Source organism: Calonectris borealis, chromosome 3 (assembly GCF_964195595.1).
Source record: "Calonectris borealis chromosome 3, bCalBor7.hap1.2, whole genome shotgun sequence".
Taxonomy (NCBI): Eukaryota; Metazoa; Chordata; class Aves; order Procellariiformes; family Procellariidae; genus Calonectris; species Calonectris borealis.
In genome coordinates this window covers 102,478,794-102,500,041 of record NC_134314.1, presented here as the reverse complement: position 1 = coordinate 102,500,041, position 21,248 = coordinate 102,478,794, and the positions used below count along the sequence as shown (strand labels likewise).

At 35.3% G+C, this 21,248-nt stretch overlaps 1 protein-coding gene across 3 annotated transcripts in view; it reads right to left on the bottom strand.

Annotated features, from left to right (window-relative positions):
- SYT14 (synaptotagmin 14) overlaps nt 1-21,248 on the bottom strand; it is an 83,431-nt gene that overhangs the window by 8,899 nt on the left and 53,284 nt on the right. For all 3 annotated transcript variants that reach the window (XM_075146992.1, XM_075146993.1, XM_075146991.1), the window contains 2 exons: nt 14,948-15,216; nt 12,893-13,342 (listed from right to left, as the gene is read on the bottom strand). In XM_075146992.1, coding sequence (XP_075003093.1) covers nt 12,893-13,342; nt 14,948-15,216 — 719 coding nt within the window. The remainder of the gene's footprint in view (nt 1-12,892; nt 13,343-14,947; nt 15,217-21,248) is intronic.

Here is a 21,248-nt window from a genome sequence, read left to right as displayed (position 1 = left end):
CACATTGTGGAAATCCATTCATTGTTTTAAGTAAGGTATTCTGTGATAATCACGTAAGTAACCTGATTTTGTGTTAAGTCCGTAAGCTGCACTAGAATTGAAAATAACAGTTTTTCAAGTCTCTGTTTAGAGTTTTTTTTCTGTTTACATAGTCAAAATTCAAGAAGAGTGCTAACAAGCTCATCAAGAAAAAAGCAAGACGAGAAGTTACATTTTTACCTGCTCAAAATATAAGCTTCATGGTCACATGCCAAATTGTAAAATATTAACACTGAAATTGCTAATTGGTACAACGTGAATATAAACTTAGCTACAACAAAGCTTTTATCTCATGACAACATTACAGTGCTACCAGATGCTTTTCATCTCCATACAGATCTGCATTCAATCTATCTCTAGGCAACTTTGATACTGTAGCCTCACTGTGGAAAGTGTAATATTTAGACCAAAAGTTACTATTTGTTTGAAATAATCTGTCTACCTAGGTTTATTTTTATAACTCTTCCCTCCCTTCCTCTATAAACACTCTGTGTATTTTAATAAGCAGGGGAAAAAAAGACTAAGGTTCCATAATAGCAAAAGCCAATAGCAAGGTCAGTGAAGCACCAGAGTAGCCTAGTAAGAACTGTTGTAAAATCTTAAATGTGGATTTTTAAGAACTTAGATGAACCGTCAAGGTATTGATGATGTGGCCACAATACAAGGAGCCCACTCTTGAGGTTGTTTCCAGGATATTAATGCTAAATCTCTAACCTATTTTTGTCAATTTAGCTGTAACAAAAATATATTATTAACAGTAAACACAAGCAAAAAAACATTAGGTAAAGTGTATTCCAAATATTTAGTTCAAAGGTCTGTCTTACTACAGTAAGTTACAAATTTTCAGTTTTTCAATTTTATAACACAGAGCTTTGCGCAAAGGACCTAAACCTTTCCCATATACACCACAGGATAGTACTTCATTACAAAGTTAGGACGATTTTACTTGATCAACACTTACAAGAATTGCTGCTTTTCACTGGATTATAAGAGTAATATGTGTTATATTCTACAAAAACTTAATTACTAATTCTCCAAACTATTGTCCTTGATGCCTTCTTGCATATATTATCTAGGGAAGAAACATCACTTTTTAATAGATATGTAATAAAAACATTCATTAAGCGGTATTTGTATTTCACATGTTCCTATTGTACAAAAGTTGGCAATCAAAAAAGAACACTTTTTTTTGCCTAGTGCCAAAGGAATTGAACACATATAATGCATGACGTCAGACCTGAACCCCTCAGAAGTATTTTCAATAATCTTTTTCTCTGCTCTCTGACAACACAGAGAATCCTCTATTTGCAACAATGATAATATATGTAAAATGTATTTATTTGTCTTCCTTCACCATACTTCCATGGAAACAGATATTTGTTACTTACATATTCATCTCCTACTGTTATTTTTCTATACCCTGAGATTCTGCTTATAAATTCTGCTCTTAAGCCAACTGGAGCTAATCACAGGGAATAACGTGGCCATGCTCTGAGGGCAATTAAAAGTTCAATTTGCTCATTGCACAGGTTAAAATCATGCCTCTGTAGGCTTACGAAACAAGAACATCTGATTCTCTTGGCTTTTCAAAATATACACAGGAAAGATGAAACCTTGCTGACAATCCTTCAGCAACAAAAATCTGATTCACAGCATGTTACTTGTCAAAATGTCTCTCTCAAATTTTAAATGTTAATGTTATACCACTAATCTCTTAAAGAACTTTTTTGCACATTACTTCCTCCTACTTCTATATCAATGTAACTGAGAGGTTAGGGAAGGAAATTTGAACCCTAGCAGGCAAAAAAGGGAACTGAATCCAGGTCTCCAACATTTTAGATAAAAGTATTCATCTCTCAATCACCAGCCCAGTGCTGAACCCTGAAGATACTGTTCCACTTTAAGGCAAAAGCTTGCTGAGGTGATGAGAGCATTCAGGCACCAAACAGGCTCCAGACCAGCTCGTAGCCTGGAGCCCATCCCCTACTTCTGCTCTGAGAGCCAGAGAGAACGAGAAAACTGAACCTAGAGGCTCCACATCCCTCATTAGTGGCTTAAGCTCTAGATACTTTATAAAAACATGTTTCAAAGCTAAAACACTTTTGAAAAAATATCAAGATCATTCCTGGGGAAGAGAACTCAGCGCTGAAAACAGAGGGATGTAAAATAATTAGGAATGTCAAAGAATGAAGCTTCATAATTTTTATATATATAAGAAATAATATATATATATTTTATATATATATATAAAAATATAATATATATAAAAAATTATATATAATTTTGGCATCTAAATCCCATTTACGTGCTATACTGGACACTTTGATGCTTTTGCCAAGATATTTGCCTCAGTTCCTCATCACTTCTGCTTCTGTTTCCCCTAACTCATGGAAGAACTGTGAGGATCAATATACTTGAAAAAAGGAAGTCCTCAAAAATATGATATTCATAACAAAACAGTTCCTTAAACTAAATAATTGATACTCTCTGTATACTAATACCTGCAGGAAGTATCAGGTTTTTGTTTCTGAAGGTAAAACTCAAGTGTTAAAACAATATTAAATGTTTGAAATAATAAATTATTAAGATTAATAATAATAAAATTTAGAAAAGATGTTGCAAAATAAGAATTAAGTGAAGAAGCAAGTGCCAAAAAAGGTTTGTTTTTTTTTTTTTTAAAAAGGTTTCTTTCTGTACTGAATACCATTGACACTTTGAGGCTTTGGCGATTTTAAAAAATACCTGATTTAAAATGGTGTCAATCTGGATGTTCTAGGTTGTTAGTTTGGGTTTGGTTTTCTTGTTTTGTTTTTTTGGTTTGTTTTTTTTTTTTTTAAGGAAAATGAATACTTTTGAAATTGTCAAAGCTACCTATCTTCACAACATGTTAGGGAGGAAATTCCAATTCCTATTGTAGCTGGCTGTCCTGTATAGTAAAATTAAGAGAACATATAGTTATCAGTATTTTGCTTTAAACTAATAACCTGAACTTGCAAACATTGAAACATACAGTTTTAGGCATCTCACAAAGATTCAAGTTCAGGAAAGCATCATTATTTATGACAGGTAATTATTTGGTTTTTTCGCTTAATAGCTTCCTTGAAACACGTTCCAATTAAGTGTAATGTGCATTTTTATTCATGTACTTAATACTTTACGGTATTAATATCTAAGTCAACTTAAATCACAAACATAAAAGTAAATATTCTAATAATATTTCCATTATGCAACTTGATTTTAGGAAACAAAACATATTTTGGGTAGAATGGCATGCTTTAAAACTTACCAGGATCTCCTATTCAAAAATTCAAATTTAAAAATCTTTAGCAAATAAATACATTCAACATTGATGGTATTCACATCAAATATGGAATTGTTTTGATTATTCAACTACTATTAATGTAGTTGAAAATCAGATTATCTGAAGTGATAAAATTCACGTTTCCCATCAAAAGCTTCTGCTTTACCTTGTTTTTTATTCTCAAGAAAAAAAACTTCTGGATGCAGAATTTTACAAAACACATTGTTTTCTCACAAATGAAACACTGGAAAATGGCGATCAAATGAAAAATAATGATTCTTTCATTCACTACAGTCAAGGGATAAAACCTTAAAAATTCTATCCACAGCTTTAATTTACCATAGATACTATAATGTACCAGAACTATAAAACCTCCTTAGATACATGATGATACTACACAAATTTAAATTTTAAAGTAATTTAAAATTAATTAATTTTAATAAAAATTAAAATATTTGTGTTTTTTTTAATTAGAAGAATGCAGTATTATTAAAATAAGGTTTGTTTTCAAATTTTAGGATACCATAATTTAGTCATAAAATGAAAATGACAAAATAAAATGTATATATTCTTAATAATGGCAAAACAACATTCCACCTTTCTGAAAGATTTTGAACAAGTTCACAGCAAGATTTCTGTGTTGCTTTTCATATTTCATGAGAATTTGCTATTAGTACTTTGTGTCTAAAAGTTTTTAAAATTATCAGCTCTGCAGAACAAAACATTAATTCTCTACAGAAAGGAAACATTTTAAGTTTTCTATAACTTCTATTTGTCTGCATTTAAATTACACCTTTGGCTTCCTTGCCACATTACAAAAGGTCAGCTAGTTGTTCCATAGACTTAATGAGCCTGAAATTTGCACAGCAAACCCGAGCAGCAGTGGAGGCAATTGGAAATGAATGTACAATGGAATTTACAGCATTTACAAAAGTGCTCTGGTTTTACACTGCAAAAGTCTACCAGCTTTTCATACAGTCATGGGCAAGTGGAGGAAAAGAGGCAAGAGGCCTTTTATTATTGAATTCTGTTTTCTGAGATAAGACATGTAGCATAAAGAAACATTCAAGCACTAAAAGCTGTTACATGTTTGTGCTAGCAATTTAGTTAAGAACATCTGACACAAAATGCAGACATTTTACCTGTGCTCCTGATGAAGCTATGCTAACAGTTCCCACCCAGACTCACTCACACCTCCCCCTCTCTTTACTCCCTGTCAAACTTGTAAGACCATGGAGATGTTACTGTGGGACAGCTTCCAAGACCACAGACTTCTTTAAATAACAATGGTCTGTCCAGATGGAGTTACCGTCTATGCTCATTGGGGAGATCAATGGCAAATAATTTCATTTTTCTCTTTTCTCTCTTGATTACACTCTTTCAAACTGGGAAAAGAGAAGAAGATTCAGTGATCAAACAGTAAGCATAATTTATGAGTAGTCAATCTATGGACTAGTATCTGATTGCATAAACATTCATGAAATTATTTTTTCACAATGAACAAATCCGTAACATTAAAGATACATTTATAATGCATTTGTCAGTTAAACTACTTGCAACTAACAGTTCACCCAACTCTAATTTAATCTGCTAGCGGTATCCCTTTTGATTTGTTCAGGTCATGTTTAATCTCATGATCTGAGGATCATCAGATGTTTGCAGTTGGAAGTGACCTGCTTCAGTTCTTAGAGCTATCATACACATCACAAAGAAGGGCAAGAGGTGGAGATAAGCTGGATTCTCCTGGGGCCAGCTGACAGCTGATTAAGCCCAACAGAAAGACAGGAGCTGTGAAAGATGCAGCTCAAGGTCAGACAATATGAGGGCCAATCCTGACAAGAGGCTAACACACTAAGACTAAAAGGATCCCTTGCTAAAGGCACCCTATGAACAGAAATGTTTGTCTGATACCAAATACAGGCTGCTTGAATATACAAACGAAGTGATTACCTGGAGATCCTCAAGTCTGAAATGAAGAATGCTAATGAAGAACACTTACGTTATACTGCAAAGCCCAAGAGAAGAAGAATCACCCAGTAAGTAAACCAAAAACTAAAATTAAAAGTTCCACAAACATCTAAGTTATAAATTTGCAGACTAGGTAACTTCATCTGTTTGTGCAACATCTCCGATTAGGATTTCCCCCAAAGGAAATAAATTGGAGGAAAACACTGTACATGCTTTTGCTGAAGGGTGCTCAAACCTGCAAACAGAACTGTTTCTGTATTTTTCCTTTTTGTTGGTTCCTTGAAAGACAATAACAAAAGTGAGAAGATGTTTGTGTCTACACATACATGCAAACAAGAAAGAATTCAAATTATAAGAAAATAAAATAGTTGGGAAACTCAGTATCTCTAACGGAAACAGAAATTTCACTTGGATTCATAAGTTAAAGAATATATCTCCACTGAAAACATTGCTTGAGGAAGATTTACGCAGCAGCTTGTAGTCCTCAAAAGTGGAAATTTCATGCTAGTGACAACCTTGATAATCTTTACTCGTAACTCCTACAAAGCCACTTCTGGGAAATTTACAGTATGTTTTTATAGTGTGATTATTTTCCTTACTGCTCTTTGAAATTGCAATCCAGGTTGGGAGATCATACTTATGCCACAGAGAGTGACAGCTTGAGAATCTCACAGATACCTGATGAAATTCTCATTTACTAGCTTTATGTATTGATAAGCTTTTTTCCCCTCTCCATTTTATTTTTTAAAAAATGATCAAAACTACACATATAATTCTAGACAATATGTTTGTCACTGATGGACTGGCTTTCTGAGGAAATAAGAGTATTGCTCAAGAGGATTACTTGGATTTAATCTAGAACAGTCATTCACAACCTGTCATTTGACTGGGGGCATTTTAGAGACTGAAAAGCATCATCACACACTCAAAATAGTAATACCATGTCTGAAACATAGTTTCTATTATCTGCTGACCCAAATATCAAAGATTGTGGGGATCAAACTGAGTAAATAACTTTTTCCAAGCAACTCATTGATTAAAGGCAAAAGATACCGGTTTTAATTGTTATTTTACTCAGTATACAGATATTAGGATAGAGAAAAAAAAAAATCAATCTTTATTCTGGCTACGTGACCAACTGAGGATTTTGACAAATAGATTAAATTTTTTGCATTGCTGACTTCACAGAATTCTCCCAGTATCCTACATTCAGGGTCACAGTAATAGATCTAGTTACCAAAGTAGGAACTTGCCTCCCATCTGGATATCAGCAAAGTAGTTGAAGGTTAATGTTAAATTCAAAGTCTGGTTTTGCTAATGTGTTGAAGAAAGCCCTGGTGTAATGCTGGCGTTTTTTTTTAAACCTCTAAAAACCTGAAGACCAGGTGGACTTCGTTAACTCTGCCATGGCAGTGGCATGTACATTCAGAATACTTTGACTGTCCACATTGGTCAGCATATCCCAGAAATAGTACATAAGTACCACTTTGATAGCATTTTTATTAGCTTTATTATCCATTACTGTCAGCAATAACTGGAATCAAATTATTATTCTTGTTTCTTACAAAAAAGTCCAGCAATAAAAGCTAGAAATGCAAATTAATTGAGAAATGTGGTGGATGTACAAGATTCAACTAAGGGCTCTCATAAGGCTTCTCATAAGAAGTCAGAAGCTTGTTTCCAGAGAATTAGAATTTTTCATTTGGAAAAGCTTTATACTCTTTAAATCACTGATAGAACAGGAATCACAACCCTAGCTAGCCTAGACATGGCAGAATGATGCACCTTGATTGTTGCTTTGTGGAAAACTTCCTGAACTGATCTTGGACTTGACTGTCAATGGACAAATAGCAGCAATATGGCCCATGCCTATGATGGTATAAGGCAGAGCATTCTGATGACAAAGATCCTTCTCTTGATCACAGTGGAGATAGCGAATAACCCATGAAAGGGCTGAAGTACTGAATTTAGTTACAGAGTTTAAAGCAACTTGCAAGGACTATTGCCTCTTACTCCGGATTCATTCAAGTAACTGGATATGAATTTCTGTACAGGTTGAGGAAACATTCCAGCATTTCTGGATAGCTCGCTTGAGAGGCTTGTTCAGTCCAGTGACAGAAATAACTGTATCACCCTCCACGACAGTAATGAATTATCAAAAGCAAGCAGCATATGTTGAAACTGGTCAACCATTTTGCTCCTGAGATGACAGAATGGCTGCAGTCACCTGAGACAAGTTGTGATTGTGAAAAAAAAAATTCTTGAAAACTATCTCAAAATATTCTACAAAGTATCAAGGTTATTCTATATGGGATTGAAACAGTCTCACAGTCTCAATGCCTAGTCCAGTGCTTCTTGGATAAATAGACTAATTGTATGCCACAATTTGCCATGAATGATTAGACATATTTACATAAGAAAAAATCAGGAGCAAACAACACCGATTTGGAAAGCCAATTAATTTTTAACTGTGATGACTGAACTTATCTAGTGGGAGGTCCTTATCATCTGGTCAGATTCTGTTTGAGCTCTTGAAACTTGCATCTGTCAGAACAGTGCAGACACACCATTGGCTTTAGAGCACAGCAGCCACAGTTGTCTTTGGTTTTCCCCCTGCCCCATATTGTGATGAAGACCAGAGCAGAGACATCCATGGGTTAGCGCTTATCTTCTCAGCTGCCAGGAGCAGTGGGGGGAGCAGAGGGAACACCACACAAAGGCACAAAAGCTGAGGCAGCCATGACACTGAGAAGACAGCGGCTGCTGCTTGCCGATACTGGCGTGAAATCCTGCACAACCAGCCCAACACAGGGAGCCCACTTCATTTGCCAAGTACTGTCAAGTTCTCCTGCAGCCTCAGTAACACGATCACCATTTTCCAATCACGTAGTAATTTTCTTCAAAGAAATCGCAAGAGTCATCTCTCTTATTGTGCCAAAGGACTAATTCTGATCTTCCATGTTTTACACTGCTAACTCAAATTAATTCAGCAAGCTATTCCTGAGATAAGAATGTCCTCAGTGTTTGAAGATAATTGCCCCTTACTTTGATGGATATAATTTTTACAAGCTAACTGAAAGCATTTATGCACCATCACATAGGAACTGATCCTTTTAGGTAGAATTTTAGTTAAATAAAATACTATGAGCAAAATCTTTTGAGTCTTGTTTTTTTTTCCCCTCTAGACAAGTCTTAAGTCATTTTTTTGTTAGCTGTTTTAAAGTATCTTACTGGTAGCTACTATTTAGTAAAGATATGTTTATACATATGAATTTTAGTATTTAGCCTTCCAAATATGGTCCTGAATAGACCATGCCATAAGAACACAGTAGTAAAGTCACCAACAGGCCTCAAATATTAGGGTTTGCACAAAACCTGACAGCTCGACTCTATAATGGCCAAGAATTCACAAGAAAGAAATGCCACTCTGAAAGCTTTTTTTCTGAGTTTATAAACTGATAAACATCCATTAGAAAGAATACTGAAGATATGCCACACAAAGGGCAACATGGAACAAATGCCTTAAGCACAATGCAGAAACCAATGTATAATAGACGATTAACCATCGTCCTCAAAGTGGAGAAAGCATGCATGGGCGCGTGCAAGAGTGAGCATTTTTGTACACTGCATGCATAAATGCCTTCACACAAAAAAATCGTAATTAAAATAGTTCTCGGACACTGGATATTTATAGTAAACATACACAAAATAATCCTTTAAGCACGTACAAATGTCTACACCATCCATTCTTTGTTATAGGGATCACACATCTGGGAGTTCAGTATGTTATAAATGGAGAATGTTATAGAAAGAAAGAAAAATAAATTTAATTCTCCACAGCAAACATCTTGTTATTGACAATACATAATGAACGATTACTAGATTTGCTTAGCAGGAAGAGGTGTGTTTTGATCATCGAAACTGTACTTCCAAAATCAATCAAAAAAATCTAGAACATAATTGTTGGTTGTTGTTCTACACCAAAAAGCAACCTATGGGATGATGAAGAGGATTACACCTGTTTTTTTTTATCTTTTCCAAACAGATTTCACTCAATAAACTGCTTATATGTTTTTATAATCACATCATACCGGAGGCTGTTGTCAGGAAAATTTCTTTGCTTGAGAAGAACGAAGAGCAACTAAAAACTGGTCCATGGGGATTTCTTGAAGAAAATAAACAACATCACAATGGATTGATTCTAAACTCCAAGGTGGGTGAACAAAAATTTGTCTACTGTTGTAGACTAAAAGGAAAATTTCTCTAAAAGGATTAACAAAGGTCTTCCTAAGCAAACTATACTCAGACAAAACCACAATGTACAGCCCTGCTATTAACTTTTGATGCAATGGCCACTTTCTATCAAATCTGAAAGGGACAGTCTCAGATCACACGACAACCGCACTCTGGCCAGCCCACATTGGTTCTGTTGCTTCTTCCTCACTCAAATGTACACTGAACTTGGAAGGAAGCTGTGACAAATAAGGGGGCTGAGGATGCTGCGTGAGGAGGAATTCCCTGTTACGTGGGAGAACTGCAGCAACGCAGGACTGTTAAAGACAAACGGCAAAAGGACTGTGGATAATAGCTGCTAATGCAAGATGTTATATGCAATGTAGGAAGGTGAGGAGTAGGGTGAAATCTTGGGTGAGGAAGATCGTTTGTGAATATATTTGTAAATCTGAAACCATGTGTAGCTTTGAAACCTACTTAAGGAACATACTAGCATCATGTAGTCGACAGGTACTTACCCACATTTTAGGGATAACCAGAGAGTTGCAGGCCTGCTCATGTGAGCATGCCACTATGTTTCAAAGGCACTGAACTTGCTGGTCTGCCTTTTACCAGATTCCCTTGTGAATAGCTTTAAGGTATGCCTGAAAAAGTACTAAACTTCACAGGATATGAACTGTTCTTACACAATCAGAAGGCAGATGATTAGCTAATAAAATACATAAATATAATATCAGGCACAGATAGAAGCAAATAAAATACATTTCTGCAGAAGAGATTAGCATAGATGTTTCAATGGATTAGGAAATTTCAGTGACAGAAGGTGTATTTAACATATAAAATCCATATAATGAGAAGCAGTAGAAAAAAATAGGGCAACTGTCATGTGTCCAAGAAATATCTTCTAAAAAAGCTGTCACATACAAACACTTCACAGCAACAAAACACTCTGCAACTGAACAAGGCAAATTTAATTCAGAATTTACAATGTACCTCATCATGGATTTTATAATTACAAAAACCCCTGAACAGCTGTATCTCTCCGAACTGAAACAACACTTACCTTCTCCTGTTAAATAACTCCTGCCTGGCATTTATGATTAGTTGGACATAAAGATTGTTGTTGGTTTATTCTAGCAAAAGGACAGCTGGGACGGAATATGACCAATGCGTATAAATAGACCCAGAGGCAAACACCTGAGAAGGGTAAGAACTAATTAAGCTCAAGGACCATGCTGGCTTAAGAACAAATGGTTGTAAATTGGTCACGAAGAAATTCAGGTTGGAAAGGAAACAACCTGATGTTTTCAGATGAAAATTCACAAATTTGTGATCAGGATGACCTGGCTGTCTGCAATAACAAGGGCTTGAACTCAAGTGACCCAGGATGCCGCCCCCTTCCAGTTATACATCCTAAAAACACAATAAATTTTAAGACTTGCAAAATAACTATATGTTAAATCCTGTAATAGATCTAGTCAATGAAAAAATATCATATAGGCTATAAATAATAATACAAAAATACCTATAAACACAGATGTGAATGAATTTCCAAAGGTTTAAAAACTGATTTGCGCAGTTCCAAAAAAACATGGATCCTCATTCAAGCTATCAAGACTGTGAAGGTTCCTTTCCAGCAACATGCAGGGCTAAGATAAATCTACCTAAACCCCATTACAGCAACAAACTTTGGAAGATACTTTCACTTCCTACCAATATACCTTATTCTTGTTCCTTCCCCCCTAAAAATAAGGAGAGTAAAAAGCAGAGTGCCCTTACCATCACAGAAAATAAGTAACAATCTTCTTATCTTTGATGCCTTCTGGAATTTGTTTTTAGTCTCCCTGCCCAAAAGCTCAAGAAAATAATATGGAAGAATAACCAATGCACATGTGGGATAGACCAATCACTCACAAGCCTGGCCCATTCATTAGCCTTTTTCACTGACTGTGGTAAATTTTATACCAGAACTTATTGAAAACACGCACAAATTCAGCACGTACATTTAGAATATTCGGTGTTCTGTTTCATGGGGTGCTTTTTCCCTAGCTGCAAAACGAGCAAACTCTGCGTTAGGGAAGTTCATACTAGGTAAGTGAACCGCTTCATCCTTGGAATAAGGAATCATAAAAAAGCTGTTCTATTGTCCGTTGATCCTCCATCAGATCCAAGTTTTAGTCTCAGCTTTTACTAATTCTAATACATTTTCAGTCATTAAATACAATGGCATTTTGTTTTGAGTGTCTTTTGTAATACTCATGTTCAACAGAAATGCCATTTCAATTGATCCAATTGTTTTGAAAATGCAGAACAAATTAACTGTGTTGTTTCACCTGAAAAAAATCTTTTCCTTTCTTTCCCTTCTCATCCTCTTCTTCTTTTATTGACAGTTTAAAAAAACCACAAACACATACAATGTCCGAATAAGGATGCCCTTGCTAAATCACCTTCTCTTTCCCCCAAAAGTCCATTATTTAGCACATATGCAGCTCTTAAGCAATGAACATTAAAGCAACCCTAGTCTAGGAAGCCCTGACCACAACATCACAAACATCCTCTTTCTGGACAAAAGCATACTTAAATACTTACAAAAAAAAAAAGGAGATACTGATCACTCCCCATACAGTGATCTCCTGTGTTTTTGATAGCGATATCTAAGTTTACCCTTAATTACTGTTGCTTTGCTTTATTAAAAATATTAAATTATTTTGGGGGACAAAAAATTTTGTTCGTCAGATAGGTAGGGTGTTTTTGCAGCAAACAAAAATCCTTTTCAGCTTGAACTACTTTTCACACTATTTTTCACTTCAGACTGAACCAGAAATCAATTATTTACAAGGTTCTAAGCTGAAGTTATTAAAAATGGCTTTGTGCTCTCAAAATTCCTCTTTCCTGTCTTTCTTTCTTGAAAGGTAAATACCTATTGCTACCAAGATTTAATTGCACAGATGGAGGGCACTTACTAGTATAGCTTTTTGTTTTTCTCCCCCTTTTTTTTTTAATTGAAATGCTATGGGTAGCAGAGTAAAGATTATACTATTAAATACATATATATGTATTTGCATGTATACATATATACATACATTCACCACTATATCCCTATTTATAGACTGGAAATTTCTAATTAAAAGGAAAATTCTAATTAAAAGGAAAAATATGGGCAGCTTTTGCAGGTGGAAAGTGAATGTACTTACAGAAGCTCTAAGGAAATTATCGTTGTGCTAATACGGTGCTATGACTGCTGAAAAAAATCAAGTGGATGTGATGACTCTATAAATATACACACTATTCTTACAAAATTCAGAACACTGTATATCACTGCATTCTTATTCTGCCTCATTTAATACTCACAGACAGACTGTAAGAAGGTTCCAGTATCACTGGCACTGACATCTTCCCTTGAAGATTCAATTTTGTTAAGTAAAAAATCTTTTCTCCCACAATCCTCTCTTTTTTCACGCGACGTACGCTGTACAGTCGAAAACGAACTGCATAATTCCCAATCATCTCAGACTCAACGTGATTAAATTTGAATGTCTCTGTGAAGACAGGGCATGGTCCCCGCTGGATGCTGGTTTTTGCTCTCTGCTTCTTTATAGGGAGAAGAACTAGGTGTACTTGCCACGAGCTTCCACCTGTCCTGCTGTATGTGGGAATGTCTGTGACAGCTGTCACTGTCACCAAAAGCTTCTGTTCCTGTGAGTCATAGTCAAAAGTCACATCCAGTGTGCCATATTTAGCTATTGGCTCAGGATCAAAAGGTTTAGGAAGCTGTGAAGATGATCCTCGAGCTGACATATCCTGAAGAAGAAGAAGAAAAAAAGCTTTTTATTTATTTATTTATTGTATTCTATTATTAAATCTAGCATGGAAATATATGGCCTTCTCTACACAATATGAAGTGACTATGATCTTTTTGTTCATTTCATAAACAAGGTAATTAAACACCAAAAGCCTGAGGAGATGGCTGACTAGCAGCCAAGAAGAAATCAAAAGACTTTACCTGACCAATACTGCCAAAAGCCAGGATCCAATCAGACAGAGCTCAGATTAAATTAGGCTGTATTTATGATCTCTTCTTCCATGCCCCACATGTTAAAATCCATACACATTTGTTACGAGATAGAACTACCTTATTTCTGTGTGAATATACACACATTTTTAAGTTAACGTACTATAAACCATTAAGAGCTGGCTAGTGATTGAAAGCACGGTGAGAGGCCAGCAAAGAATACAGGAATTACACCACCTACTTGCACATGCAGCTCTTGTTGCAGTCCACAAGGGTTCTATAAATGTGCCAAAAATTATCACGGCTTTATTAATGTAGTTTTACTAGAACTGTGTAAGACGCATCTGTTTTGAACATACTTTCTGAACTTTCTGTAAACAGCATCACTCCTAAAACTGTATTTTAAAATTAATTTTAGAGTTGTTTATTGTCAGTTCAAGTTTTGAACAAAATATTGATTCCCTATATTGTTACAACAGCTAGTTTGACAGTGATACTGAAACACAAAATATTTACAAGTACAGGTCAACCTACTGTTCATATAATAAGTAGTTATTCCAAGTAGGTAAAACAAATGTATTTCCTGTGTATTTTTGTATTATCAAAGATACGCTTGTTCATGTAAATGAATAGATGCCACAAAAAAATCTTTTGGATTAAAAAATGTTCTTATTTTAAACTGGTTGCTACATAGCTATGGGAATTCATTCCTCTGAAAGCTTCATTCTTCAAGTTGTTGAGTGGCTATAAAAAAAAAGTTGGCAGTATTCTCACTTCTTATTGGGTATGCTTACATTAATGACTGGTGTGACACAAAGCAGGAAAAACTAGGATTAGATCTGCTCCAATCTGTAAGGGTACGAGGACCATATGTACACGCTATGTCTTTACCAGCAATGAAGTTCATACAGATCGTGGTCCTAGCTGATCATCAGGTACGTATAGACAGCTAGCTACTGGAGAATCTTGCATTCACATAGTAGGTGGGCCTTCCAGATGCTGTGCCAACACCCCAGGTATGCAACATCAACTTAGCAAGAGGTCTACTAAGACAGGAACAGCTGTTGACACATCATGAGTGCTCCCTGATATGCACTTCAAAACTTCAGATAGACAAAAAGAGAAATTTGTACCAAAAAGAGCCTCTTCTGCACATGACATCACTAGTGTAGACTTATCCATAGTTGTCAGTGCAGTAACTGGTTGTTAAAGACATTTCAAAGAAATACATGTCAGAAAAGATTATTTCTTCACAGTAAAAATAGATAGATATCATTACAGTTTATAGCAGAAAAAAAGGAAAATTAAATGAAACAAATCCCTATACTACCATCAACAATTTTAAAAAATTCTTTGTAATAAATGCTTCAGAACACTCAACTGTTTCCATTTACCTCTGGACTAAGGACAGCTGTGCTATCACTCGGTACATCCTCTTCGTATCCTTTGTTATGAAAGCTTTCTATTTCGTGTCCTGTACTTCCCTCACTTGGGCACTTATACGAACATCTTGGACTGTTGCTACACTGGGAAAATTCACATTTACTGTCTCCGACTTCAGAAGGCGTACATGAAAGATGAGGAGAACCACTATCATCCTGGTATGGAGGCGGCTGCAGTTCATCTAGCGGAGGTGTTCTTCTCATCCTCTGAATGCAGTTGGCTGAGAATAAGTGAAAATTCTTTACTTACTTTCTGATTATTTACTGTTGAAACAATTCTGTGGAAAATGGTAAGTCCAAATATATGGACAGACTATTTAAAATCTATAAATGTCTTTTTTTACTTTACATTTTAAATTAAATAACAAATACTACTGAAAAATATTTATTTAAAAATGGAAACAAATGATCTCTCAGATGAAAGAGATATGGGGAAAAAACAAAGTATTAAATATATAGTCACAATGGACTGTGTAAACCATATATAAATAAATATAGCACAAATATGACATGACAAAATTTCCAGGCTTGAATTTCAGGGATGCTTACCTTGCAAAAACCTTTGGATATCTTAAGTCAGATTCTGTGCAGGTGGAATGTAGACCAATTAAGGAAAGAAAATGCACTCCCTAAAGCCATGATATCAAACTTCTGATTACCTCCCATGCTGTTGCTCACCCAGGGAGATATTAAATTAAACTCCGAAGACAAATAAGGTACTAATAAAGTCAGACATAAGCCTTTTCACACAAGTGAACTCTGATCACCGGTGAATTTAAAAGGGAAGCAGTGTCTCAGATTCTTTATTACTCGTGAAGGACAGCTAAAGGGTACGTACCCAGTGTCCAGAAGTTAGACACTAGGTCCAGTCACTAAAGACAGTGGACCTGTCTTTAGTGAGCAATCTTGTGCTTGGGATGAATACTTGATGCTGACCATCTTTGCTTCTCACTTACGCTAGCTACCTAGACAGAAATGTGGTTATACATGTCCTCAGAAAATAAACCCAGGATGCCTGGCCATGGATACAGAAAGTTAATTCCAAATAATTACATTTCAATTTTTGATCTCATATTTTACTATGCAGCATTACACAGTTGACTGGAGTTGGGAAAATACAGCAAGGTGTGCAGTAGCTGAAATGAAAGGAATACCAAGGATAGGTAAAACCTGTATCACATTTTGCTTACATCTTCTGTATAGGTTTTAATGAAGATTTCGATGCCCGTCACATGTAGAATTAACTTATACAGAAAAATTTCAAAGCAACAATGTTTTCTGGTCTCAGACATACCACTTTCACTCACAGAAAAAAATCTACCAAACAAGGAAGTTAATGAAAGTATTAACATTAGAACAATATAAGCTTTGATTTCAGATTCATCTAAGAAAGAAACTGATCTTTCCCACATGACAAAGGTGGTACATTTTAGTTTCATCATCAAGTTTTTGTATACAGGACTTCCCTGCCTGTGTCCTAAATTCTCACAAAGTGCATTAACCTTTTAACTGCTTCAGAGGTAATCACCAGTTGTTCAACATATCACAGCAACAGAGTATACGTACGAGTTACCCTTTATGGAACAAGATTGAAAACACAGTAATGTGACTCTCTTGGGAAACAGTCTTTGCAAAAGGCTCCCTTTTGTTCTCCTTTCCTTTGGAAGTCTGGGCTGTATCTGACTGTGGCATGCAGGAACATTTCACAGCTTCTGGCATTTGATGTAAGCCCAAACCGTGGTTTCAGTGCACACTGTTCATGGGAAGCAAACCCAGACACATCGGCTAGAAGAGAGCCCATATGCATTGCAGATCCCCAAAGCTGGGCAACTGAGGGACAGGGACAGGACAGTTCGTTATGGAACGTATCTACTGCACAGATAGGCAGAAGCCTCAAAGATAACTGAGGAATGCAGGGTTCTTCTCTATTTCACTGGGCTCCTAATGGAACTCCTCTTAGCTTTAGCTAAGGCAAATGAGTACTTAAGACAACACCAAGCACTCCTACCAGATGATACCACTGTCAGGAATCCTCTCTTCTCTGATAAACCCATCAGAGCCACACCAGACCATTCAGAGAGGTTCCAAGTTACTCTTACAGCACTCATGCAAAAGGTCTTCTGCTGTTAGTTAGCCCAGTGCCACTAACTCTTGAAACTCTAGTCCCACAGGGATGGAAAGGAAAACAGAGCAGGCAGGGAATCCTATACTCGAAATGTAGTCATAAACATAAAGCGTTACATACGAAACAGAGTTAAGTGGGTCAGTCAGAATCTTGAAATCGCCATGCAGGAATAGTGAGAAAGCTTTATTTGCAAAACATGGAGAGATCTGGGAAAGCACTTTTTGGTTTTTTTTTTAATATTAGATAACTTGTGCCCATGAAACTAGATAGACATAATTTTAGAATCTAAACTGGTATTTTAATCATAATAAAATACTAATAAATATCCTTTTACTCTCACTGCCATGAAAGCAGGACTTCCTTTTCGTAATTTATGTAATTAAATATTCTAGCATATTTAGAGCAACAACATTTCTGCTCATTGTTGCTAAAAGGCAACAAACAGCACTAAATGAGACAGTAACCACCAAGTAGCTATGACTTAATTTCTTTCTTTTCACTTGTAGTCTACTCTGCAAAGACTTTTTAACTCCTAGCTTTTCCACAAGCTAAAGAAATGAAAGCGTGTCCGGGTAACTATCAACACCATTATTGTCTTACATGAGTAAATAAATGACTCTGTGACTCACTTTTTTTCACTTTGATGAACTCCATTATATGTCCCTATGGGAAAACTGCACAGGCTGTGTGACAGAAAAGGTACTTTTAATGTAGGCGGGAAAGAAGTGAAGGAAAGAAAATTCTTATTAACCAGCTGTGATTCAAAAATCTCAGAAAAAGCTGAAACACTGGGGCAGGTTTTAACTATTTATTTTTGAAAGTTTAGTTTACCAAACAGAAATAGCATGTAAATTCTTCAAACAAATATCTGGGTTTAAAAATCTAAGGACACCCCTGTCTAAACAGGCATAAACTGTTTTTGAACAAAAGGTTTCTCTACATAAAAAGATATCAAAATTTTTAAATGAATTTTTAAAGTGAAAATGTCTCATTTTAAATTAATTTCCCCCTCCCCACAGTAAATGATGCAATAAAATGATGATTTCATGTTACAGCTCTCTGAAAATACTGCAAATTTGAATTACTTGAAGACTTTCTAATGACTGACGATACCAAATTAAAACGGTATCACAGACAGAAGTGAATACAGCAACACTGAATATCTGATACTGAGTATTTTCCTTAAAAATTACACAGAAGTAATAACAAACTTCAACAATCAGTCAACAGCATTTTGCATATGTATCAAAGTTTAAAATAAAAAAAAACCCCACTGTTAATGCATGCTGGCCTATCACTGATTGTATTGGAAAAAAACATTTGGAACTGAAAGGAAAGCATGTTCTGAAGTGTTTGCATATTTACATATAGAAACACTGTCTATAACATACCTTGTACCTTTCATTTAAGGTGTAAACTTAGACACTGTTACACTTGTGCATACTTGTATACTGTCACAAAACCAAAGAATACCTTCCAAAGCCACTGAATGTGGCTAATAACATCTGCTAAAGAGTTATTCTTAACAAGCAAATGATTACAGTGAAAATCTAAAATTAATTGTTGCATGGTTTCTACCAAGTTTCCCAAGACACTTTATGCTCTCAAACCAGATAGAAAATAAATTTGGCCAATTCCCCCAATGAAATGAATCATATTAAATTACCATACCATTTTGGACTAAACAGGGTGAAAAACAAGCCAACATATATCCCAAACCTGGAAGAAAGGAATAACCAGAGAAGCAAAATTGGGTTTAGCCTGAGGTTCCTACCAGCCAGAAAATGCCAGAACAGAGGAAAGACAAAAAGAAAGTTATAACATGATGAAGATCCCACATCCAGTTTTGCACCCAAAATATGTGAAATAACTTTGCATTCTCATAACATGATTGAAACTAAGTTGTTTAGTAATAAATATTTACTAAACTGTAAATTGAGAATACAGTGTATTGCTGTGAATAGGCAGATTTGAATAATCAATCTTTTAAGGGTTAACTGCTTTAATTAAAATTTTCATCCTTCTTTAGTGGGCTGGGAAAACACTCATATAGTGGTAACAGTAAAGTCCTTGCTCAACAGCTGAAGAAACCAGAACTATAAGCGAAATACCTAACACAAGCAGATTAGCATTTTGCTGGTACACTCAGAAACTACAGCATGTAAACTGTCATTAGCACATTTAAGTCAGAATTAAATAAATACCTTCTTTTAGGTACTGTTTGTTAAACAATGAAGGTGAATCTGTTTTCATAAGTCCCTCTACAGGGGACTAACTGAAAGCCAAGGGGCGATGATACATATTCTTGCCACCAGCCTCAAGGGACTGTCAGTAAAATCTGCCACCATGGCCAAAATAAGTACTCCTGGAACATACAATTGATAACTATGAGAAAACACACAAACTTTTTCAGTTATTTTTCCTAGTGGAATCACAGTTTAAAGATACACAAACTTACTATAAGAAATGTTTTTTCTTTAGGTTTTCAGTTACTGTTTGAACTTTCTACTCCCAATGCTCCTCATTTCTCCTCTGTCCTGGTCCCCTGTGGACTGTGCAAGGCTGTACAACATTTCACCATGAAGCTGGTGATGTTCCTTTCCACGTTTACAACGTTTAGACTTTGCTATCTTAATTAATTTTCCCAAAGGTTGTCAGCAGCAGCACAAATCTAGCTTTCTTCTGTCCATACTTCCTGAGTAATTCCAAGAACATGCATCTCTTAACATATGGAAAAAGAAACTATCCTTGTGGTTTTAATTCCCCTGTCTCATAAGCTGTAATTAACTATACTTTTGCAACTTGGAGTTTCTCATATATATTACTTCTTTAAATATTCATACTATTGTGGGAGGCAGCACTACTGCAAGACTTCTTTGGGAATCTGGTTTCCAGTTCCTTTAAAACAAATAATCACTACATAAATTAATAATTTTTGCAAGTCATATTTTGTAATTATCAGAATATCTTCATACTCAAACAGTACCTTTTCTTCCTCTAATGTATCTCCACATACACTATGCTTCATAATTATTTATTTTTTTAATCTAACGTAAATTTCAAGTTTTCAAGCCTTCAAGGGGTTCTATGTAAATGTTAAAACAATTTAAATAAAACATAAAATGAAATACATGTTTAAAAATTAAAGAAACCTTTCTTATTCTGAATGATTAAATACCCTTAGAGATTTCTGATATGCAGCACAGACAGTCCAAATGGAATTTTCATGTTTGAACTTTTTTACGATCCAAAATATTACATTGACTGAATTACCCCACATTACGAAGACTATGAAATATCAACATTAAATATTGAATGAAACCTCGGGGCTCTCATTCCTTTAAAATGAAAAGCTTACATGCATCTTTGTGAGGAAAAAAACCCATATTATTTCACAATAAAACAAATTATCTTGGCATTATTCTATTTCTTTTCCAAAAGAGTTATGGCACGAGTCTTGCTTAATGAAAAAAGGGGAATACAGGAGTGGTATGGGGTCCTTATAGACAGTAGAAAAAAATTCTTTTATCAGCTTTCTTTTTGGATTTGCTACATTTCAGACTTCTATTCACAGTTGAATTATCTTCTAGATCAAGCAATTCACCAGTAAACAAGAAAAGTAATCATACCTGTTTGGTTTTTTCCTCCCCCAGTAAAAAATAGTTCTCCTTTGTTTCCTAATATTTAGAAAATTCCATACACTATGAGCTTAATCCCAGACCTGTGGAAATCTAAATAGGGTTGCTGCCATTTACATCTGATGTCACATGAAATTCTTAGCACTGCATTCTCCTCACCTTCTAAGAGTAAATCTACTGGTCATTCATGTAATAAGAAGGTTCTCTTTTGGTTTTTTAATAAAACTAATCAAAAATTATTGAATTATCTTTAGGTCCAGTCAAAGCTTCAATTTTCTTCCTCAGGAAATGTCTAAGACCAACTGAAGTTAGTGATACCCACATGGTAATTTTTTTTTTTTTTGTCTGTTTACATCTTGAGCCTGCAGAACTACAGCTTGGTTTTGTTTGCTGACAAAAGAAATTTGCTCTTTTCTGCACTTATTAGAGCACTTCTGATTTGTAAGAATTTATCATTCTCTTTTACAGAGCAATACAGAAAAGCACTGCA